General features: G+C 44.5%; 1 protein-coding gene across 4 annotated transcripts in view; it reads right to left on the reverse strand.

Moving 5' to 3' along the window:
* TBC1D19 (TBC1 domain family member 19) overlaps window positions 1-24,943 on the reverse strand; it is a 318,950-nt gene that overhangs the window by 153,509 nt on the left and 140,498 nt on the right. For all 4 annotated transcript variants that reach the window (XM_033947994.1, XM_033948011.1, XM_033947985.1 and 1 more), the window contains 2 exons: window positions 11,571-11,643; window positions 505-543 (listed from right to left, as the gene is read on the reverse strand). In XM_033947994.1, coding sequence (XP_033803885.1) covers window positions 505-543; window positions 11,571-11,643 — 112 coding nt within the window. The remainder of the gene's footprint in view (window positions 1-504; window positions 544-11,570; window positions 11,644-24,943) is intronic.

A 24,943-nucleotide genomic window follows, 5' to 3' on the forward strand; every position in this document is an offset into this window, starting at 1 on the left:
TGCTATTGTTCAACCACCCTTAGCTCCTGACCAAATTGAGATACAGCCAAAAAATTTTACAGAGTTTCATTTGAGACCCTAAACAACACCCCTATAAAATATGGTTGGATTTCAAGGGGGTCGAGCATGGGTTCCTGGTCCACTTGACATGGAATGACCCTATTGTCTTTTACAAATTATTTGTTTTGGCTACATAAAAGGTAGGTGCCGGAAATGTAGGCCAGGATTTTCAAGGCCTGTATTTCCCGTGCCTATCTTTCACAAAAATCACATCCATAGAGGCACCTTATGACGCCTAACACCACTTCTGATGTTAACCATGTCTACAGTGGCATTAGGTGTCATAAAGCTGTACTAAAGGCGTGAATGACGCTTTTTAATTATTGCACTGATTAAACCAATTTAAACCATTTCAGTTAGGCAGCTGTAACGTGCCATTTTCAGAATCAGACCTTATATGTATAGCGAGCGAGAGAGATTTATTTATTTGGATTTGTATCTTACCTTTATTCCCAATATGTATATGTTCACCTTCAAAGAGTTCTGAAAATGAAAATGGAATAAAAAAGCAAAGAGAAAAGTATGAAGTTTTTGGTTTTTTAAGTTTTCTTAAGAAATAATAACTTATTTTATTTATTTAAAACATATACTCTACCCATCAACAGTTCTGAGCAAATAAAGCAAAGATACTTTGTAACAGATGTTCTCCAATGACAGCAGGCATATATTCTCATGTGGGTGACATCATCCACGGAACCCAGTATGGACACTGCCAAGTGTACTATCACGTTAAATCTTTAGAGATATCCCACAAGTAGTGGCCCAATTCCAAATCTCAATAGCCTCCATACAAAGGAGATGTGATCCTGTTCCTCCTTGTTTGTTCAAATAGAACATAGCAATTTGATTGTCCATATGAATAAAACATAGAAATGATGGCAGATAAAGGCTAAAGGCCCATCTAGTCTGCCCATCCGCAGGAGGCAGGAAAGTAGAGAAAAGCAGAGAAGAGAACAGGAGAGGGGAAGAAGGAGCAAGAGAAGGCAGGAGAGAGCAAGTGGCATCGGTGACAGGTAGCTCCGCCCACCCCCCTGATATTATCCACCAAAGCTCCTCCTTAAAGGGGAGGGGCCAACAGAGCTCAGTTAAACAGGCTTGGGCAGGCAAGCAGGAGGCAGGAAAGCAGAAGGAGAGATAAGCAGAGAAGAGAACATGAGAGGGGAAAAAGGAGCAAGAAAAGGCAGGAGAGTGCAAGGGGCATCGGCAAGAGGTAGCTCTGCCCACCCCTGATGTCATCCACCGGAGCTCCTCCTTAAAGGTGAGGGGCCAACAGAGCTCAGTTAAAGAGGCTTGGGCAGGAAAGCAGGAGGCAGGAAAGGAGAAGGAGAGGAAAGGAGGAGAGATAAGCAGAGAAGAGAACAGGAGAGGGGAAGAAGGAGCAGAGAAGGCAGGAGAGAGCAAGGGGTATTGGCGAGAGGTAGCTCTGCCCCCCCAACCCCCGATGTCATCCACCGGAGCTCCCCCTTAAAAGGGGAGGGGCCAACGGAGCTCAGACATTCAGCGCGTGAAGGCGAGCGTTAAAGGCACTCACCTTAGCGAAAGCACCTTTGCGAAGGGCCTTAAGAAGGGACAAGCAAAGAAGAAACACTAAGGAAGGACACCTACACAGGCAAGTACCACAAGGGCAACAGGACAGACAAGCAGTAGAAAAACAAACACAGTAGTAGCAGAGGGCAATCACAGCAGACATAGAGGACACACACAAGCAACAGGGGTAGCAGGTTTAAAATCAAGAAAAGGACTTCACAGTAACACCGAAGACGCCACACAGATTCCTACATAAGGAGAAGCTAATTCAAACGACAGTCCGGCAAGCAGACAGTAATGGATGCAGCAGACAGAAGCAGGATGTTAAGCTACCCAGTTTTCTGCACCGTTAGCCATATGTATGACTACCTCCCCTCTGGGAGGCGGTTTTATGTATGCACTAGAGAGTTGCGCGGGGACAGAAATCCCACCCGTCCCCGCCAAAGTCCCACCCATCCCCACCCGTCCCTGTGAGGAATTCCACCCGTCCCCGCAAGGAATCCCTCCATCCCCGCGAGGAATCCCCTCCGTCCCCACCCATCCCTATAAACTACAGAAATAGTTATTTCATTTAATTATGCTACTGAATTATAGGCTCTGGTAGAAATCCATTTACAAATAAGCAAAAAGACTTTATTAATTTGGAAATATTAATTGGGAAGAATACATACTTTGTAAACGGGTTTCTACCAGAGCCTCTAATGTTTATAAATTTTTATCGACACTTTAATATGGAGAGATATATATTGAATATCCTGTGATACTGTGTTTAGACAATACCTTCTATAATCACAGTTAAACTTACAATTAAATATAATTAATTAAATATTGTGAAAATCTCAGACCCTAAACCCGTGACTGGTGAACGTTTAGTGTTGAAGGACATACAGGAACTTGAGGATAAACAGACTAAGTTTCATTCTAATCTTTCTCCAGAGCAATGGAACATTACACAGGCCCTGCGTCAGGACAAGTCCATCATAATTCAAAGGGCCGATAAGGGGGGAGGAATTGTAATTCAAAATTATAGTGATTATCACAATGAGGCAATTAATCAGCTTAACGATACAGCATATTATTCCACCCTTACAAACGATCCTACGTACCAAGTTAAACAACAGATTGATAATATTGTGGGCTTAGCTCACACAGATAAAGTCATCACGGCCAGAGAATTGAAATTCCTTACTGTTGATCACCCTAGGATTCCTTTCATACATTTCATCCCTAAGATTCACAAATCTCATACCCACCCACCAGGTCGCCCCATAGTAGTTGGGACCGGTTCTATTTTGGAGCCGGTTTCTCAATACCTTGACGGGTTCCTCAAACAATATGTTTCTTTGGCGAAATCATATATCAAAGATTCCACTCATTTTTTACAATACATAGATGAAGTTTCTGAAGAAGTCCAGTGGGACCAATGTTTTTTGGTCACCGCTGATGTGGTAGCTTTATATACCAATATTCCTCAGAACGCAGCTGCCACTGTGGTAAAACAATTTTTGGCTAAAATGAGTATATCCAAATCTAAACAAAATGTGTTGAACAGACTCGCTGAAATGGTCATTTATAACAACTATTTTCATTTTGAAGATATTTTCTACTTACAAACTAAAGGAGTGGCAATGGGGGCCACAATTGCCCCCACACTGGCATGCCTTTATATGACACAATTTGAGGAATCAATAAATTTGAGGAATCAATAAATTTGAGGAATCAATAAATCTTCCCTCTTCAGACATGTGAAAAGTTTCAAGTTTCAAGTTTATTCAGATTTGATTAATCGCTTTATCTTAATTCAAAGCGATGTACATAATAAAATTACAATTTAAAAAGTAATACATTAAAGAATGTTGACTATACTAATGACACATTTGACAATACTGGAAACACTTAGGAAAGAGAGGGGCTAGAAGTTACATTATAATATAAAGATGGGGAAAACATTTAGGGAAAGTACATGAGGCAGGGAAAAGAACAAAGTCTTGGAATTATTTTATAATGAAATTATTGTTGACTTATAAAGGCATCATTGAATAAAAAAGATTTCAGATTACTTTTAAATTTTTCTAAGTTAGTTTCTTGTCTCAAATGGTAGGGTAAGGAATTCCAGGTTTGGGGTGCAGTAACAGAAAAGATATATTGGCGTCGTGTATTTATGATTTTAAGAGATGGAATTGTTAACAAATGTTGTTCTGTAGATCTTAGTGTTCTATTCGTTGTGTAAGGGATTAGTAATTTATAAATAAAGGCCGGAGTTTTAAAAGAAAGAGATTTGAAAGTGAGCAGACTAAGTTTATATATGATTCTATGAGCAACAGGTAGCCAATGAGCTTCCTTAAGAAGTGGAGTAACGTGATCGAATTTTTTGGCTTTGAAAATGAGCTTAATAGAAGTGTTTTGTATGATCTGTAAACGTTTAATTTCCTTTTGAGCTAGCTATGCCTTTAAAAAGTGCATTACAGTAGTCAATCTTTGAAATAATGAGAGAGTGGATAAGAATATTAAGAGAATTATTGTTAAGGAATTGTGCAACAGATCGGATTTGACGAAGCCTAAAGAAAGATGACTTTATGACAAAAGCTGGAAAAGATATATAGACGACGTATTTTTTGTGTGGAGTGGTGGGTTGGAATTATTGCAACAATTCATGAATGACATCAATTCTCTTGATTCAAATATCAAGTTTACTTATCAATGTGATAAAGATCAAATTTCATTCTTAGATATCACAATCAAAATCCATCACGGTTTTCCATCCACCACTCTCCACAGAAAATCGTCTGACCGTAATGCTCTCTTACAATATCAGAGTTTTCATCCTCGTCCTTTACGAAATAGTATTCCGGTTGGACAATTCCTTCGGATAAAAAGGATATGTTCCTCTGAGGAAGATTTCGACATTCAGGCTTCCATTATGTATAACAATTTTCTGGAGAGAGGCTACCCTCATAAAATCATTAAGAGGGCATGGAAGAGGGCTAAAAACTGCCATCGCCCATGGGTCATGACAACTAACAGTAAGAACAATATTTCAAAACACCAACATCCACAACAGGCGGTATGTGTAATGCCGTATTCCAATAACAGTAATCATATTAAACGTATTATTCTCAAGTACTGGCCCATAGTCCAATTCCATAAAGCCTTGCAGGACAAACCTAAATTTGCATTCTCCAGGGCTTCCAACCTAGGAGAAAAATTGAAATACAGACCAGCAACGTTAGAATTTCATTCAGGTCTTCCCCACAAAGCTTGTGGTAAATGCAAACTTTGTAAGTATGTATGGGACATTACTCATATTAACACTCCTGGGGCGAAGCGCAATATTTTTAAGCTTAATTCCGGGACTGACTGCGATTCTGCGGGTGTAGTTTATTGCATCATTTGCCCTTGTCATAAATTATATATAGGACAAACTTCCCGCAGAATCAAAGTCAGGATAACGGAACACATTAGCAGTATTCGTAATCAACGTCTTTCTGCCCCCCTCACTGGCCACTGGTTGGAGCAATCACACTCGATCCATGATTTGAGATATACTGTGTTGATACAAATTAGGAACTTAGATGGTGACCTCTCAAAAATTTTGATTAGAAAAGAACAAAGGTTCATTTTTGAATGGCATACCTTAATACCAAATGGATTGAATCATGAGATCGAATGGCTGTCTCTTTAACCAGCATTGAAATTTTTTTGAGTTCATTTTAATTTCACCTTCCCCTTGGTGATATCACTTCCGTATCTGCCGGTGACGTTAGGCACGTACTAGTCCTATTTAAGGTCAGCGCTTTTGCGTTCTTAATACACTTCAGCCCAGCTTATAGTACCAGCCGAGTTGTGGAGCCGGTAATAGTATGAGATTTGTGAGTAGATATGGATTGATTATGATATAGATGTATCTATAATATACATGAAATATAATATAGGTTCCCGTACTTAGTGGTTTTAATCTTTAATATACATAATAAGCTCACTGATTTCCTTCCTGTACGCTTGTTCTCATAGAGTCCTTCCCTGAAGAAGGAAGTTTTTCGAAACTCGAGTCGGGGGGACAAGGATATTCTATGGAGGAATAACAGTGATTGTTTTTAGCACACTACAAGCACCAGATTATTCACTCACCGCTGAGGGGCATTACTGACATCATACCATCCTATTTACAGATAAGTTTTGTCTATCTGGTATTTAAAGAATCCTTTGGTGGATGGTTGTGGGGACAGTGAAAAACAATGATGGTCCCCTAATGAACCCCAGTTTGGTGATATCACCAGTCACGGGTTTAGGGTCTGAGATTTTCACAATATTCAATTAATTATATTTAATTGTAAGTTTAACTGTGATTATATAAATTTTTATCAACACAACTAATATACTACTTTATCCTAAAGCAAAAAAAAAAAAGAAATAGAATTTTTTTCCTACCTTTGTTGCCTGGTTTCTGCTTTCCTCATGTTCTCATTCAATTCCTTCCGTCCACTATCTCTCTTCTCTCTGCGTCTTCCATTTGCTCTGTTACTGTGCCTCTCCCTTTCTCCCGCATTGGTCTGGCACCCATCTTCTTCCCTCCGCTACCCCCATAGTCTGGCATCTCTGTCTTCTTCCCTGCCAGCATCTTCTCCCCACTCTCTCTTCCCCATTTCCTTTCAGCGTCCTTCTCCCCCCTCTGTCTTCCCATGTGCTTTCAGTGTCCTTCTCCCCCATGTGCTTCAGTGTCCTTCTCCCCCCTCTGTCTTCCCCATGTCCTTTCAGCGTCTTTCTCTCCCCCGTCTTCCCCATGTCCTTTCACCGTCCTTCTCCCCCTCCGTCTTCCCTATGTCCTTTCAGAGTCCTTCTCCACCCCTTTGTCTTCCCCCATGTGCTTTCAGCGTCCTTCTCCCCCCCTCTATCTTCCCCATGTCCTTTCAATGTCCTTCTCCACCCCTTTGTTTTCCCCATGTCCTTTCAGCTTCCTTCTCCCCCGCCCGTCTTCCCCATGTCCTTTCAGTGTCCTTCTCCACCCCTTTGTCTTCCCCAGTGCTTTCAGCGTCCTTCTCCCCCTTCAGTTTTACCTTAAGCGTCTTTTCCTCTCCACTCCACCTTTCCTCCCTTTCTCCCTCCCTGCCCCTTATCTTTGTGGCGCTTCCCCGCCCGACTGACAACAGAACAGGCCTGGTCCGACAAACCTCCCTGCCCTGTAGCCGCAAATCTAAATTATCTTCTTACAGCAACTGGAGTATTGAAGCTGCTGTAAGAAAGTAATTTAGATTCGCGGCTACAGGGCAGGGAAGTTTGTCGAACCGGGCCTGTTGTCAGTCGATCGGAGGAAGCGCCACAAAGGTAAGGGGACCTGGCCGGCTGTGCACCCCCCCCCCACCGCTATGGCTGCACTCGGGGTGGACCACCCTCCCCGCCCCCCCCTTGGTACGCCACTGCCGATCGCAGCACATAGCTGATCGGAACGGAAGTCTTCCCGATGTCAGCGCTGATGTCGGAGGGAGGGCTTTGCTTAAGCCCTCCATCCGACGTCAGTGCTGACATTGTGGAAGACTTCCGTTCCGATCGGCTGTGTGCTGCAGCAGGGCAGGTAGGGAGAAGACGAGCCTCGCATCCAACTCCGCAGGAACCCCGCGACCCTCAGAGGCGTCCCCACGGGATCCCCGCGATCCTAGGGAGCGTCCCCACGGGATTCCAGTGACCCGAAGGGGGAACCCGTGGGATCCCCGCGGGTTCCACAGGATTCCCGTCGTCCCCTTTCCCATGCAGCTCTCTAGTATGCACTCGATGCGAGGAACTGGAGGGCCTGAAGAAGCAAGTCAGACTCCTGGAGGACAAAATACTGGAACTAGAAGCACTTCGAGCAGTGGAAGAGGAGCACAGAGAGGCAGAAAACTTCATGACAGATGAAATCGCTGAGGAAGAAGTCAGGGGGTTAGAGAAGTTCATCGAACAGGCATACAGGGAGGCCATGGAAAATCATCAACAATAGTGGAGCTGCCAAGATACACTTACAGTGAGCGAGAACCAAGATACACCTACAGTGAGTGAGGACCACCTGGAAGACAGCCACAAGGAAGATGAGTCCGGTGTAAGCCAACGCCAGGATGAGGGAAGATGGAACTGCACAGAGGACACGGGCCTATGGCTGGAGAGGCAAGAGAAGATAAAGAGGACAGCAATCGTCGTGGGGGAATCCATCATCAGATAAGTTGACAGCCACATAGCGGGAGGAAGACAGGATCGGCTGGTGACCTACCTACTGGGAGCCAAGGTAGAAGATATAGTTAGCTGCATCAACATCGTGGAAGTGGAAGTGGAAGATACGGCGGTGGTGATTCATGTGGGGACAAACAACGTGAGCAACAGGAACTATAGCACGGAAGGACCAGTTCCGGATGCTAGGAGGAAAGCTGAAGACCAGAACGCCGAGGGTAGCGTTCACAGAGATCCTGACGGTACCCAGGGCCGACGAGAAGAGGCAAACGGAGCTGCAAGCAGTCAACGCATGGATGAGGCGCTGGTGTGAGGAAGAAAGATTCCACTTCATGCACAACTGGACGACGTTCTGCGGGAATAGCAAGCTATTTAGGAAGGATGTACTCCACCTCAGCGGAGCAGAATGAGGCTACTTGCAAGCAACATCAAGAGACAAATTGAGACGTTTTTAAACTAGGAAGAAGGGGAAAGCCGACAGTCTACCAAGAGTCGATGGTTCGGGAACCGGTTTACCCAGAGGATACCATGTAGGAAGATAGCGGGGAAGACTCACCGGATCATAGGCAAGAAAGAAATCCTGACGGATCGAAAGGGACACAAGAGGGAAGGAAATGCAAGAAAGTAACAGGCGGCAAATTCAAGTGTATGTACACAAACACAAAGAGACTAAGGAATAAGATGGGGGAATTGGAAGCTATGGCACAAAAAGATAACCTTGATATCATTGGCATCACGGACAAATGGAACGAGGAAAACTGTGCTACCGGGATACAAGCTATACCACAGAGACAGAGTAGGTCAAAAAATTGGGGGTATTGCCCTATACGTCAAAGAGGGAATTGAGTCTACTGGAGAGAACACGCCAGAAACGAAAAATAGGATAGAGTCTCTATGAGTCAAAATTCTGGGAACAAATGGAATGGAAACGAAGATGGGCATCTACTACCAATCCCCAGGACAGTCCAAAGAAATTGATGGAGAAATGATGGATGAGATTAAACGCAACTGCAAGGGAGGCAACGCAGTTATCATGGGTGACTCCAATTATCCGGGGATACACTGGAACTTAGGCACCTCCGACTGCAGTAGGGAGACCAAGTTCCTGGATGCTGTAGGCGATTACTTACTGGAACAACTTGTAAAGGAAAATACGAGAGGAAATGCAATACTGGACTTAATTCTAAATAGACTACGAGGACCGGTGTAAGGTGTAGAAGTAGAAGGGATGCTGGGAGCAGTGATCACAATATGATCCACTTCAACCTGGACATGGGGAAAAACATCGATCAAGAATGACGGCCACGGCACCGAACTTCCGAAAAGGGATGAGACTCATGGTGGGGAAGAAGATTAAGAAGAGGATAAGCACTGTAAAAATGCTAGAACAAGCATGGTCCCTTTTTAAGGACACTGTCACCTAAGTGAAAATCTATATATACTATGTATCAATAAGAGGAAAAAGAACAAGGAACCGGCGTGGCTCACTGTAGCAGTGAAGGAAGCGATTAGAGACAAGACGATTTCGTTTAAGGAATGGAAAAGGTAAAAAACAGACGAAAACTGGAAAAAGTACAAACAGCATCACAGCAGGTGCCATAAGGCGGTAAGAGGGGCAAAAAGAGTCTAAGAGGAAAAAATAACCAAGGAGGCAAAAAATTTCAAGCCGTTCTTTCGATATATTAAGGGGAAATGACCTGCGAAGGAAGCGGTGGGGCCGTTGGATGACCATGGAATAAAGAGAGTGCTAAAGAAGGACAAAGCCATCGCCAACAAACTGAACACATTTTTTGCGTCTGTATTTACCGAAGAGGATATACACAACATACCGGAAGCCGACAGGCTATACGCAGAAAACGAAGACAGCAAACTGACAGGGTTGACAATCACTCTAGAAGAGGTATGCAGGCAGATTGATAGGCTTAAAAACGATAAATCCCCGAACCGGATGGCATCCATCCGAGGGTAAATCAAGGAACTGAAAGGGGCTATAGCTGAACTGGTTCAACTAATAGCCAATCTGTCGATTCCAAAAGACTGGAAAATGGCGAATGTTATGCCAATCTTCAAGAAAGGTTTGAGGGGAAATCCTGGAAACTACAGACCGGTGAGTCTGACCTCGGTACCGGGAAAGATGGTAAAGGCGCTGATAAAGGACCGCATCAATGATCACTTCTTCGAGGCGGTAAACTGGAAGATAGACAAGGATGACCCAGTCTGAGTATTGTCCATTTATCCCCACTCTCTGTTTCCTATCTGCCAGCCAGTTTTTAATCCATGTGAGTATTTCACCCTCGATTCTATGGCTCGCAATTTTTTAAAGTAGTTGTTTATGCAGGACCTTGTCAAATGCCTTCTGAAAATCCAGATATACGATGTCGACCAGGTCACCCTTGTCTATCTGCCAGTTTACTGCCTCGAAGAAGTGGCACAAGTTCATCAAACAAGATCTTCCTTTGCTGAAGCTGTGCTGGCTGGTCCTCATCAGATTGTGTCTGTCAAGGTGATCATTGATGCGGTCCTTTATCAGCGCCTTTACCATCTTTCCCGGTACCGAGCCCTGCCAACTGAAGACATCTTCCTCCAGTCTGGCAACTCAAAATCTCCAAGCTTCCAGCCAAAGGCAATATCCTCAAGCTGTCCCTGCTTTCATGCATACAGAAAAACCAAGGGGGGGGGGCAGGGAGGAGGCCCAAAAAAGCAGTAATATTTACCCTGATTAAACGATCCTCCATGTGCGCTGCTGACAGCTGATTCAGCATCCCCGCTCTGATGAGGCTCACCTCTGAAGAGGCTCACCATAGCTGTAATAGAAGTGAATGGGAGAACCAGGAACGTGCATCCCTGCTCATCAGAGTGGGGATGTGGTAGCCTGTGGCTGCTCCCACTGTCAGTGGTGTACGTGGAGGATCACTCAGTCAGGGTAAGAATTACTGCTTTTTTGGGTTCTTCTCCACAGTGTCCCTTTAATGAAGGTTTATTATTAGATACGTACATCTTCTATATTAGTGATTGCAAATTTGGGACCTGCTCAGCCTTTTTTTTTTGCTCATCAGCTAGTATTAGTGTTGGTGTTTGTGCGGCCCCAGAAAATTTTTTTGTCCAATGTGGCCCAGGGAAGCCAAAAGGTTGGACACCCCTACCCTACTCCTTCACCGTGAGCAGGGAGGGGTAACTTTCATAGCGTTCCAGGTCGTGGGCCAACCCTCTTCCCCACTCCTACTCCTTCACTGTAAGCAGGGAGGGTTAATTTGCATAGCATCAAATTTGCACCAACATATTTCCCCGTCCCGCCCCACCCGGCTATTTTTTCATGCCACCCGGCTAGAAAAAATTTCTGGGGAGAACACTGTATACATTATATATGTAATCCGTTGCCAAGAGTTTTTAGATTTGAAACCTGAATCTTACAGCAGAAACAGAACCTAGGTCATTAAATTCAGATTTATTTATAGTATTTATATACCACTTAGAGCCTAAGTCAGGGGTGTCCAATGTCGGTACTCGAGGGCCGCAATCCAGTCGGGTTTTCAGGATTTCCCCAATGAATATGCATGAGATCTATGTGCATGCACTGCTTTCAATGCATAGTCATTGGGGAAATCCTGAAAACCCGACTGGATTGCGGCCCTCGAGGACCGACATTGGACACCCATGGCCTAAGTGGTTTACATTCAGTTACTCAAGCACTGTCTACCACTGTTATTTTATAAATTATAAAACTTTGCTAATAGAAACTGCATTATTACATAACATCTTTTTAATTCACAAAGTCAGAAAAGACTCACCTGCAGGCACCTGTGTAGAATCATCAATACCCAACTGTCCTATATTCAGGCCTAGTTCCTTAAAATGCTCTGTCTGAAAATATAATAGAAAAAGCATCAACTCAATAATTTTCATTTATAGTTTATACCAATGACAACTTTGGGCCTGTTTTACAAAGCCTCGCTAGCGTCTGCCGTACAGCAACAGCCCCGAAGCCCTTTAAATCTCTATGGGCCTCGGGGCCATTACCGTGCTGCAGCCGCAAGCGCGACTTTGTAAAACAGGCCCTTTGTGTACAAACTAGATGGACCATTTGGCCTTTATCTGCCGTCATGTTTCTAATATGTAAACTGCTTTGGTTGTATCAAAGAAAAATGGTATAGCAAATCCATTATCCTTAACCCCTTTACCCCCTTCTATATCATTTTGAAACTATTTACCAAAAGATCTCTATTTCATCAAAAAGGTATTATTTGTTTTCCTTTATGTTTTTGTTTTATTTCTACATATTATCAAAACAGAATAAAATATTATGTTATACTAGTCTTTAAGCCCGTTACATTAACGGGTGCTAGAAAGCAGCCCCCTTTCCCTCTCCCCCTCCAGTTCCTCCCTGTCTCTCCGTAGCCCCCCTTCTGTCTTCCCCCCCTAAGCAAAATGATCTGCCTCCCAGCACACCCCTCCCCCCCGAAGCAGCTCCCTTTCCCTCTACCCTGCCAATTCCTCCCTGACAGTGTCTCCGTGGTCCCCCTTCTGTCTCCCCTCCCAAGCAAAGCTGTCTGCCTCCCAGCACACCCCTCCCCCCCAAAGCAGACCCCTTTCCCTCTATCCCTCCAATTCCTTCCTGTCTCTCCGTGGCCCCCCATTTTTTATCCCCCCAAGCAAAGCTATCTACCTCCCAGCACACCCCTCCCCCAAAGCAGACCCCTTTCCCTCTGGCCCTCCAGTTCCTCCCTGACTGTGTCTCCGTGGCCCCCCCCCTTCTGTCTCCCCCCCAAGCAAAGCTGTCTGCCTCCAAGCACACCCCTCCCCCAAAGCAGGCCCCTTTCCCTCTCCCGCTCCAGTTCCTCCCTGTCTCTCTGTGGTCCCCCTTCTGTCTCCCCCCCAAGCAAAGCTGTCTGCCTCCAAGCACAGCCCTTCCCCAAAGCAGGCCCCTTTCCCTCTCCAGCTCCAGTTCCTCCCTGTCTCTCCGTGGCCCCCCTTCTGTCTCCCCCCCAAGCAAAGCTGTGTGCCTCCAAGCACACCCTTACCCCAAAGCAGGCCCCTTTCCCTCTTCCCAGTTCCTCCCTGTCTCTTCGTGGCCCACGCGATTTTCTCTTCTCGCGGTCTGGCCAGCTCCCCTAGTCCCTTGCCACCGCCGCCACCCCCTTCCTTTCCCGCGGTCAACAAACCTCTTGCCTCCAGCAGCTGCTGCAGCACTGTAAACACGTTGCTTCGCGGCCTCTACTGCCCCGATTTGCTCTTCCATGTCCCTGATGACGTCATCAGAGAAACGGAAGAGCAAATGAAGGCAGTAGAGGCCGCGAAACAGCGTGTTTACAGTGCTGCTGCGGCTGCTGGAGGCAAGAGTTTTGTCGACCGCGGGTAGGGAAGGGAAGGGGGTGGCGGCGGCGGCAAAGGACTAAGGTAGCCGACCAGACCGCGAGAAGGGTAGGCTGAGAGGAACCCGGGACCGTGGCAGAGGCTCGTTGCACAGTGTAAATACAGTTGCTCAGTGTGAGGCTTCCTTCGCTCTTCCGGGTCTGCATTCCGACACCTCAACGCGCCAGCCTGAGCCGGCATAGGCGGTTGAGGGTGGAAGGTTGTGGTCGGAGTTGCTAGGCTGCAGCGGATGTGTGAGTTGCGAGTGTGGGGCCTGCAGCGGCGCGAGGTGGAGACGGAGAGCAGGCTGTGGTGACGTTGTAGGCGCGCATGCGCACTCGTATTTTCCCGACGGACCAGGGAACACGTTTTTTTTAGTGCGCATGCGCGGCCTATCATTTTATTATATTAGATATATATTATTATAAAGAAACTCAGCATGCTGTCTGTATATAAAATTTCAGGATGAGAATACAAATTGTATTAATCAATAGTCACTTTTTTATTATTAATGATTAATTTTTATATGATACCTCAAAGCAAAAAAAAAAACCCAACAACTTTGAAAAGAAAAATTAGTGATACCTTTCAGAAAATTAATAACAATAAGTAAGAAAAGAGAATACTAAAAAATAAAATTCTCACAGGTAAGGCGTTATCCAGGGACAGCAGGCAGATATTCTCAAATGTGGGTATCGTTATCCTCGGAGCCCTGGTACGGACAGCTTTAAAAGTGAATTGTCACTTTAAGAACTCAAGAAAGTTCACAAATTGCCCGCACTGCGCATGTACGAGTGCCTTCCCACTTGACGCTGCTCCTCAGTTCCATAAGCAAACTAAGAAGCCAACCAGGGGAGGTGGGCGGGTTGTGAGAATATCTGCCTGCTGTCCCTGGATAACACCTGTTACGGTAAGTTACTGTGCTTTATCCCAGGACAAGCATGTAGGAACTCCTTAGCTTACTAGAATGGGAAGGAGGGAGTGTTGGCCATTAGGAAAATAAATTTTGCAATACTGCTTTGCCAAAGTGACCATCCCGTCTGGAATAAGATTCCAGACATAGTGAGATGTGAATGTATGAATCGACGACCAAGTAAAAGTTTTACAGATTTCATCAATAGGAGTAGAGCGTAAGAAAGCAACTGAATCTGCCATAAGCTCGGACTTTGTTGGCTGTGACTTGACTCTCCAGTTGGAGCCCAGCCTGAGCATAACAGAAAGCAATTCAAGCCGCCAACCATGTAGAAATTGTTCTCTTGGATACAGGACATCCCAATCTTTTAGGATGAAAGGAGATGAAAAGTTGAGGAGAAGATCAATGTGGCTGAGTTCTCTGCAAGTAGTAAGCCAACGTTCATTTGCAGTATAGAGTGTGAAAAGCCGTCTCTCCAGGATGAGAATGAGGCTTAGGGAAAAACATTGGAAGTACAACAGATTGATTTAGATGACAATAGATTGATTGAGTGACAACTTTAGGAAGGAACTTTGGATGGGTACGTAGCACAATTTTGTCATGGTGGAACACTGAAGGTTGGGTCCGCCAAAAGTGCTTGAAGTTCACTTACTCTTTGAGTAGAAGTAAGGGAGATGAGAAAAACTACTTTCCAAGATAGGTATTTTAGATAATAATAATAATTTAATAATAATTTATTTCTTATATACCGCTATATCGTGAAGTTCGAAGCGGTGCGATGAGCTGAAAACATTGGTTCGAAAGGAAGCTTCATTAATCAAACAAGAACCACATTACGATCCCAAACCTCTGAAGGTAGTTTGACATTGAAAAGTACTTTCATGAATCTGGACACGAGAGGATGTGCAGTAAGAGGTTTTCCATTAACTGGTCTATGAAAAGCGTTGATAGCACTGAGATGAACTCTAATCGAAGTGGTCTTGAGGCCTGAATTGGGTAAATCTAGAAGGTAATCCAATACTGAAGATACAGAGGTGGATTTAGCATCATGATGATAGAGTACATAAGAACATAAGAATTGCCACTGCTGGGTCAGACCAGTGGTCCATTGTGCCCAACAGTCCGCTCCTGTGGCGGCCCTTAGGTCAAAGACCAGTGCCCTAACTGAGTCTAGCCTTACCTGTTTACATTCTGGTTTAGCAGGAACTTGTCTAACTTTGTCTTGAATCCCTGGAGTGTGTTTTCCCCTATAACAGCCTCCGGAAGAGCGTTCCAGTTTTCCACCACTCTCTGGGTGAAGAAGAACTTTCTTACGTTTATATAAGGAATCTATCCCCTTTTAATTTTAGAGTGCCCTCACGTTCTCCTTACCGTAGAGAGGGTGAACAACCTGTCTTTATCTACTAAGTCTATTCTCTTCATTATCTTGAATGCTTCGATCATGTCCCCTCTCAGTCTCCTCTTTTCAAGGGAGAAGAGGCCCAGTTTCTCTAATCTCTCTCTGTACGACAACTCCTCCAGCTCCTTAACCATTTTAGTCGCTCTTCTCTGGACCCTTTTGAGTAGTACCGTGTCCTTCTTCATGTACGGCAACTAGTGCTGGATGTAGTATTCCAGGTGGAGGCATACCATGGCCCGGTACAGCGGCATGATAACCTTCTCCGATCTGTTCACGATACCCTTCTTAATCATTCCTAGCATTCTGTTCATCCTTTTCGCCGCCGCCGCACATTGCGCGGACGACTTCATCAACTTGTTGACCAGTACTCCCAAGTATCTTTCCTGGGGGGGGGGGGTCTCTCCGAGTACTGTATTGAACATCCTGTATTTGTGTATAAGATTTTTGTTACCGACATGCATCACTTTACATTTATCTACGTTAAACCTCATTTGTCATCTCGCGGCCCATTTCTCGAACATGGTTATGTCACGTTGCAGGTCTTCGCAATCCTTCTGTGTCTTCACTATTCTGAATAACTTTGTATCATCTGCAAATTTAATCACCTTGCTCGTCGTACCAATTTCCAGATCATTTATAAATATGTTGAAGAGCATGGGTCCAAGCACCGAACCCTGTGATACTCCACTCGTGATGCTTTTCCAGTCCAAATATTGTCCATTTACCCCCATTCTCTGTTTCCTATTCGCCAACCAGTTTTTAATCCACGTGAGTATTTCACCCTCGATTCCATGGCTCGCAATTTTTTTAAGTAGTTGTTCATGCGGGACCTTGTCGAACGCCTTCTGAAAATCCAGATATACAGTGTCGACCGGGTCACCCTTGTCTATCTGCATGTTTACTCCCTTGAAGAAGTGTAGTGAGATCGTCAAGCAAGATCTTCCTTTGCTGAAGCCGTGCTGGCTGGTCCTCATCATATTGTGTCCGTCAAGGTGGTCAATGATGCGGTCCTTTATCAGCGCCTCTACCATCTTTCCCAGTATGAAGATCAGACTCATCAGTCTGTAGTTTCCCGGATCTCCCTTCAAACCTTACTTGAAGATCGGCGTAACATTTGCCACTTTCCAGTCTTCCGGAATCAGCATAGGTTTTAACAACTTACAACAGTTTAGTGTCATCTGCAAATTTAATCACCTCACTCGTCGTTCCAATTTCCAGATCATTTATAAATAAGCTAAATAGCATCGATCCCAGTACAGACCCCTACGCACTCCACTGTTTACTCTCCTCCATTGAGAAAAATGACCATTTAACCCTACACTCTGTTTGCTATCCGATAACCAATTCCTAATCCACAACTGAACTTTGCCACCTATCCCATGACAGGAGACTCTGAGGAATTTATCAAAAGCTTTCTGAAAATCTAGATACACTATATCAGCGATGGCGAACCTATGGCACGCGTGCCAGCTGTGGCACGCGAAGGCCTTGCAGCTGGCACGTGGGAAGGTCCGCAATAGAGAGCTGCACGGGAACGGGGACGGCGGGCATCCCGCGGGTTCCCCCTTCGGGTCACGGGGATCCCGTGGGGACGCCCCCTAGGGTTGCGGGAATCCCATGGGGACGCCCCCTAGGGTCGCGGGGATCCCGTGGGGACGCCTCCGAGGGTCACGGGGTTCCTGCGGGGCTGGATGTACTAAGTCGCGCGGCTTTGCTCCCTACCTGCTCTGCTTGCAGCACAGAGCCGAACGGAAGTCTTCCCGACGTCAGCGCTGACGTCGGAGGGAGGGAGGGCTGACGTCGGGAAGACTTCCGTTCGGCTCTGTACTGCAGGCAGGGTAGGTAAGGAGGAGTAGCCTCACGGCTCGAGTGGCTACCAAGGGAGGGGGGGCGGTCCGCCCCGCGTGCAGCACAGCCGGCCAGGTCCCCTTACCCGACCGACCGACAACAGCTCTGGTCCGACAAACCTCCCTGCCCTTAACCGTGAATCTAAATTACCTTCTTACAGCAGCTGTAAGAAGGAAATTTAGATTCGCGGTTAAGGGCAGGGAGGTTTGTCAGACCGGGGCTGTTGTCGGTCTGTCGGTCGGGAAGCGCCACAAAAGTAAGGGGACCTGGCCGGCTGTGCTGCACCCGGGGCGGGAGAGAAGGAGAGGGGAGAAGGACGCTGAAAGCACTGGGGAAGACAAAGGGGTGGAGAAGGACGCTGAAAGGCCATGGGGAAGACGGGGTGGGGGGGGAAGGACACTGAAAGCATTTGTGGAAGACAGAAGGGGGAGAAGGACGCTGACAGGACATGGGGAAGACGGGGGGGGAGAAGGACGCTGAAAGCACATGGGGAAGACAAAGGGGTGGAGAAGGACGCTGAAAGGACATGGGGAAGATGGGGGGGGTGGAGAAGGACGCTGAAAGGCCATGGGGAAGACAGAGGGGTGGAGAAGGACGCTGAAAGGACATGGGGAAGATGGGGGGTGGAGAAGGACGCTGAAAGCACATGGGGAAGACAAAGGGGTGGAGGATGCTGAAAGGCCATGGGGAAGACAAAGGGGTGGAGAAGGACGCTGAAAGGACATGGGGAAGATGGGGGGTGGAGAAGGACGCTGAAAGCACATGGGGAAGACAAAGGGGTAGAGAAGGACGCTGAAAGGCCATGGGGAAGACGGGGGGTGGAGAAGGACGCTGAAAGGCCATGGGGAAGACAGAGGGGGGAGAAGGACGCTGACAGGACATGGGGAAGATGGGGGGGAAAAGGACGCTGAAAGGAAATGGGGAAGAGAGAGTGAGGAGAAGACACTGGCAGGGAAGAAGACAGAGATGCCAGACTATGGGGGGAGCGGAGGGAAGAAGATGGGTGCCAGACCAATTTGGAAGGGGGGAGAAAGGGAGAGGCACAGTAACAGAGGAAATGGAAGACGCAGAAGGAAGAGAGACAGTGTATGGAAGGAACTGAATGAGAACATGAGGAAAGCAGAAACCAAGCAACAAAGGTAGGAAAAGAATTCTATTTCTTTTTTTCTTTTTTTTTTGCTTCAGGATAAAGTAGTATATTAGTTGTGTTGATAAAAATTTATAAACAAAAGAGGCTCTGGTAGAAACCCGTTTACAATGTGTGTATTCTTCCCAATTAATATTTCCAAATTAATAAAGTCTTTTTGCTTATTTGTAAATGGGTTTCTACCAGAGCCTTTAATTCAGTAGCATAATTAAATGAAATAACTATTTCTGAAGTTTATAGGGACGGGCGGGGATGGAGGGGATTCCTCACGGGGACGGGCGGGGACGGAGGACATTCCTCGCGGGCACGGGTGGGGACGGAGGGATTCCTCACGTGGATGGGTGGGGACGGGTGGGATTCCTCACGGGGACAGGTGGGGACGGGTGAGACTTTGGCGGGGACGAGTGGGGACGGGTGGGATTTCTGTCCCCGCGCAACTCTCTAGTCCGCAATTAAGATATGCGGCGCGGCGGAAGGCGAGTGTGCCGGTGTCTGCTTTGCAGCTCACCTGGCAACAGGGCCGGACTGGCCATTGGGAGGACCGGGCATTGTCCCGGTGGGCCGCGGCCCATCCTTCTGTGCTGGCTGCAGTCCTGTGAGTGGATGTTTAGCCTGCCTGTCTTCCCCTTAGTATCCTATGAGCCAGGCAGTGTGTGAGGGGGAAGTGGGGGGAGGAAGAGAAGCTTCACACTGAGTCTGTCACAGGAACTCAGTGAGGCTGTAGTGTGACTCCACATGTGACATCTGTAATCAGGAACAGTTCCTAGTGCTCCCATGCTAGAGAGGTGAGGATATGGGGGGATGTTAATGTGTCTAATAATGTGCTCCTCTGTAAAAACCTCTGTATCTTCCATGGGGGACATGCTAAATTCGAGGAAATAAAAAAGCTGCTTATGATGATTGCATAGAGAAGTTCAGTAAGCTGAGAGGAGGGCTGGGCTCTCTGTGAACAACCAACACACTAATCCTCTGCACTGTACCTTATGGAAAACTCAATATAGCAAGAAACAGTAAAGTGTATATGTGGCCCTTCACAGTGCTTTTGTAAACATCATAATAAAATAACAAAGGCTCCAATAATGAAAAATAAACGTCCTTTTCCCATACACTCAGGTTGCACAAGTCCGGTTTTCACCCGGACAGTATATTTTTTGACCAAAACGGATGTCTACAATTAGTAAAATTCCCCAATCACATATTTTTTTATGGGGACGGATTTGTATACAGCACTTCATTAGATTTTTTTTATTATACAAATTTTATCTTTTTGTAGACTTGAAGTCTTGAACAAAGAAAATGAGTACAGCAAAAAAAGCAAAAACAGATAGTAGAAGACCATTCCAAGAGGCCTGGACAGAGACATATGGAGTGATTGAACGCAGTGGGAAAGCATTGTGTATTATGTGTAATGAAAGTGTTGTGTCTTACACATCAAGTGTCAAACGTCACTTTGAGACCAACCATAACAGTGTTACTGAACTTGGCTTAGCTCAAAGAAAAGAGTTCCTTGTAGGAAAATTAAAGAAATATCACTCCCAGTCTCTTAGTTTTAGCAACTATCTTTCAAAAACTAATCATCTTACAGTTGCCAGCTTTCAAATTTCACTGTGCATGGCAAAACATGGTAAGCCCCTCTCTGATGGAGATTTTATCAAAAAGGCAATTTTGGCTGGGAGTAATTCATTCTTCCATGATTTCCAAAACAAGGATAAAATCTCTGAGATGCCGCTAAGTAGAAATACTGCAAAAGATAGGGTTCTGCGAATGGCTGCTGATGTTAGTCAACAGCTTACTTGCAACTTACAAAAAGCACCCTTCTACTCCATGTGCCTGGATGAAAGTACAGATATTACTAACCATTTTGCGTTATGCTACTGGTGACATCATGAGAGAAGAGCTGGTAAAACTGCTGTCTTTGCCTGGAAGAACACAAGGGATAGATATCCACAATGCTGTGATGGAGGCTTTTTCATCACTAGACATAAGTCCAGAAAAAGTGGTTTCAGTTACTAGCGATGGAGCACCTAGCATGGTGGGGACAACATCAGGATTCATTCATTTCTTTGCCAAGGAAGCAAAACATCCACTGATTCAATTTCACTGCATAATACATCAAGAGGCTCTCTGCGCCAAAGAAAGCAGCAAAAAACTTGACGATGTCCTCAAAGATGTAACAAAAATGGTGAACTTCATCATGGCGCGTGCTCTTAATTTTCGACAATTTCAAGCCCTTCTTGATGAGGTTCAGGCACAATATAACACTTTACTGATGTACAATAATGTCCGGTGGCTGAGCAGAGGACGAGTGTTAGAGAGATTTGTGGCCTGCTTGGAAGAAGTTAGGCTATTTATGAACGAAAAGGGGGGAAGACTATCCTCAACTCACCAACATGGCCTGGCTTACCAACCTCATGTTCTTTACAGATTTTACTAACCACTTTAATGTACTAAACAAAAAATTACAAGGCATGGGAAAAACAGCAGAAAGCATGTTTAGTGACATCAAAGCTTTTGAGAGAAAATTGCATGTTTTTGAAAAAGTCCTTGAGAGTGGACAGCTAAAATATTTTCCCAACCTAAAAATACATTTGGATAATTCTACAACATTTGTGGACAGTCATAAAAAACACCAGGAAATCCACAAAGCATATTCCACCATTGTAGCCGAAGCAAAGGAGAATTTTAGTAAAAGATTTTCTCAGTTCCGTAAGATGGAGACAACCCTTTCATTTATAACTTCCCCAGAAAAGTCCACATTTGAAGATCTTGATCTTTCCTGCTTACAGTGGTTGGATATTCAAAATTTGGAAATGGAGCTATTGGAATTTCAAGAAAGCTCTATCTGGAAAAGTAAATTCAATGACCTGCGTGCGGCTCTTGAACGTATTGAGTGTGAAAGGGTGACAAATGAAATCACTGCTAGCAGTTCTGAAAATGAAATCCTAAAAGCGTGGAATTCTCTGCCAGACAATTTTAAGTCCATGAAAGCACTTGGGATTGCTCTTCTTACTTTGTTTGGGTCATCCTATGCTTGTGAGCAGCTGTTTTCGGCTTTGAATCATATAAAATCTGATGCTAGAAACAGATTAACGGATGACATGAGTGCTGCATGTGTTGCTCTGAAATTAACGCACTATGAGCCAAGGATTGACAAGTTATCAGCATGCATGCAACAACAAAAATCACATTAATTTTTTTCAGAGCATGCCCAATGCATATGTTTACATGAAGCAGTGTTTTCAGTTTGCAGTTAAGACACTTTCTAAGTTATTTAAATATTATTTAAAGATGTTATTTAAAAAAGGGACTTTACATGGCCCTGTTGTATTCCAATCTGGAATTTCCAATAAAAACGGTTGGTTTAATTGAAAGCTCTTTTGTTTTCTTTACATCATATTATTAGAAATGTAATGATTTAACTATTTCTAATTTGATTGTAAATTTTACAAAAAAACATGTATAGACTCTTTGGGAATACACACCGAGTCTTGACACAGTTAACAGTTTTAAGAAGTTTATCTTTTTTTTTTACTCAGGATACATTTGACATGTTATGTGAATAATACATTTAAAATATATTGTGTAACTGAATCAAATTCTTCCTAAATTCATTAAATTGAATGAAATCATTAAAACATTATAAATTGCCAATAAAATGAAATGAAAACCAAAGGATTGTGAATCAAATTGATTCTCTGACAATACAAAGATTCCAACCTTTAAAAATGATGTTACATAGTTCAGGCAACTTTATAAAGAGTTTTTAGATACTAAAATCTTGTTATTAAGGTTTAATTGACGTGCTGGCACTTTGAGGAAATTCTTTGGTTTTGTGCGGCAGTTTGGGCACTCGGGCTCAAAAAGGTTAGCCATCACTGCACTATATCAACCAGTTCACCTTTATCCACATATTTATTCACACCTTCAAAGAAGTCAAGCCAATTGATGAAGCAAGATCTTCCTTGGCAGAACCCATGCTGACTCCATCTCATTAAATCATGTTTGTCTACGTGTGCCACAATTTTATTTTTTATAATCGTTTCCACCATTTTGCCCGGCACTGAAATCAGGCTTACCAGTCTGTAATTTCCCGGATCTCCCCTTTTTAAAAATCAATTTAACATTGGTCACCCTCCAATCTTCAAGTACTACAGACGATTTTAGCAAGAGGGGCAGACTTCACAGCTATTGAAGACAAGATTATTGGAGCATAAATCGTGTTTAAATACAAGGTGCATGGAGGAGCCTTTGGTAACTCATTGCTTGGAGGAGAAGCATCATTTTGGTTCCTTACGCTGCACTGTCATTGATCATCTCCCGTATACAGTGAGATGCGGAGATTGGAGGCGTCAGCCTAGACAGAGGGAGCAGCGGTGCATTTTTACATTGGGCTCTGTTCACCCAGCTGAATTGAATGCCCGGATTGAATGGGCGGCGTTCTTTGGGTGACAGGGATGGTTGAAGGGTCTGTTTGTTCAGAAGGGGCGGAGTTTGGTTGAGCTTATCAGCTTTGGGTTTCAGCGTTCCTTTGTGCGCCAGATCTGTGTGAGTGGACTTGGTGTGTGCTCTATATGAAGGGTCATGACTTCTCATCTATAATGCAGGAAGACTATAACTCCTAACGCAGCAGAGCGAAACAGAGATGTCCCCGCCGGGTTCGATTGGCTGCGGTGTCTGGGTGTTCATTGGGAACAGCTTGGACCTTGTCTACAGCTAAGTTTTTTGTCTATTTTCTGCTTTTGATGATTTGCGGAAGTTGTTGGTGACTTTGTGCTTAGGTGCAGAATTTTTCACACAAACTGCTTTTTGTTTTTGGTGTGCCTTGGTGTGTCCCAGGGTACGGTAGTATAACCCTATCTTTATATTCTTTCCCTTCACACATGGAATTTCTATCCATAAGGATTCCATACTGCTATCTATGTCATGAAGAATGTTTATTTTATTTGATTCAATTCCCTCTAACATATAGCGCAATCCCCCCTCCAATTTGATCCACTCTATTCTTGCAATATAATTTGTGCCCAGGTAACACAGTGTCCCATTGATTGTCCTCCTTCCACCAGGTTTCTAAGATGCCTCCGAGATGCCTATTATATCTATCTCATCATTCAGTGCTATATACTCTAACTCTCCTATTTTATTTTTTAGGCTTCTAGCATTTGTATACAGACACTTCAAATTGTGCCTTGTTTTTCCCTTGCAACTACAGTCTGCTGAGAAGACGGAAAATTAGAGTCTTTTACTCTGCCTTCCTCTCAAACTCTCCTGGCTTTCTTTCACCATTATTGGAACCTCTCTACCGGGACTCCCTAAATAACCTGTTTCAATAGTATCCTCCAAGGATACCTCACACCGAACCATCCGCTCCTGGGCGACTGTCGGCTTTCCCCCACATCTCAGTTTAAAAGCTGCTCTATCTCCTTTTTAAATGTTAGTGCTGGCAGCCTGGTTCCATCCCGGTTAAGATAGAGTCCATCCTTTCGGAACAAGCTCCCCCTTTCCCAGAAGGTTGCCCAGTTCCTAACAAATCTAAATCCCTCATCCCTGCACCATTGTCTCAACCACGCATTTTTTTTTTTTCCATGAAATTTTATTGAAAATTTTACAAAATACAAGGGGAATAACAAGTCATAACAATATCAAGTATCATATCCAGGATACAAGGAAAAACAGAGAAGGGTAAAAGATTCATTATAATAGGATAAAATCAAGTAAATATAACTGTATTACATTTCAGACTGTTATAGAAGGTATTCAAATTACTATAAACAATATATAAGGGGGGGAGGGAAAGTGAAAAAGCAAAGAATAAGAAGATTATGAAAAGAAAAGGGGATGGGAGAGAATGAGAAAAAGAGACAGTACACCTGGAGACTTTGGAGTTCTACCTGTCTCTTGGGTCCTGCACGTGGAACTGGAAGCATTTCTGAAAATGCAACCCTGGAGAATCTGGATTTCAGCTTTCTACCTAAGAGCTTAAATTTGGCTTCCAGAACCTCCCTCCCACATTTTCCTATGTCACTGGTACCTATATGTACCAGGATAGCTGGTTCCTCCCCAGTACTATCTAAAATCCTATCTAGAAATAACATACAGCCAACTGTGGAATTTCAACATGGCCAAACAAGTTCTCCCTGAAATGAAATGCTTGACATTGCAGGTTTCATATCTCAACAGTTTCTAGGGACTCAGGTGGAAACTTAAAAATTAGATTCATTCTCCAACATTTATTTGATTGCTTCTCAACAATAGCAATTGCGCCAGAATTGTGACTCCTGATTTATCATTGGCAGATAATGAAGAGCTAAGTATATTTATTATACCTTTTCTGGGGTATTTGATATGGGTTTGTTTGATCCATCCAAAAATGTCATGTAAAGAACTGTGAGTGTGTCCCCTGTATAGATCATTTGTGGCTCTGTATAGTGCAGGAGTTAAAAAGAGGGGAAGAGATATAGAACTTATAGTCATCACTCCAGACAGCACTTGTGACCTGAAATGCTGC

Source organism: Geotrypetes seraphini, chromosome 1 (assembly GCF_902459505.1).
Source record: "Geotrypetes seraphini chromosome 1, aGeoSer1.1, whole genome shotgun sequence".
NCBI lineage: Eukaryota > Metazoa > Chordata > Amphibia > Gymnophiona > Dermophiidae > Geotrypetes > Geotrypetes seraphini.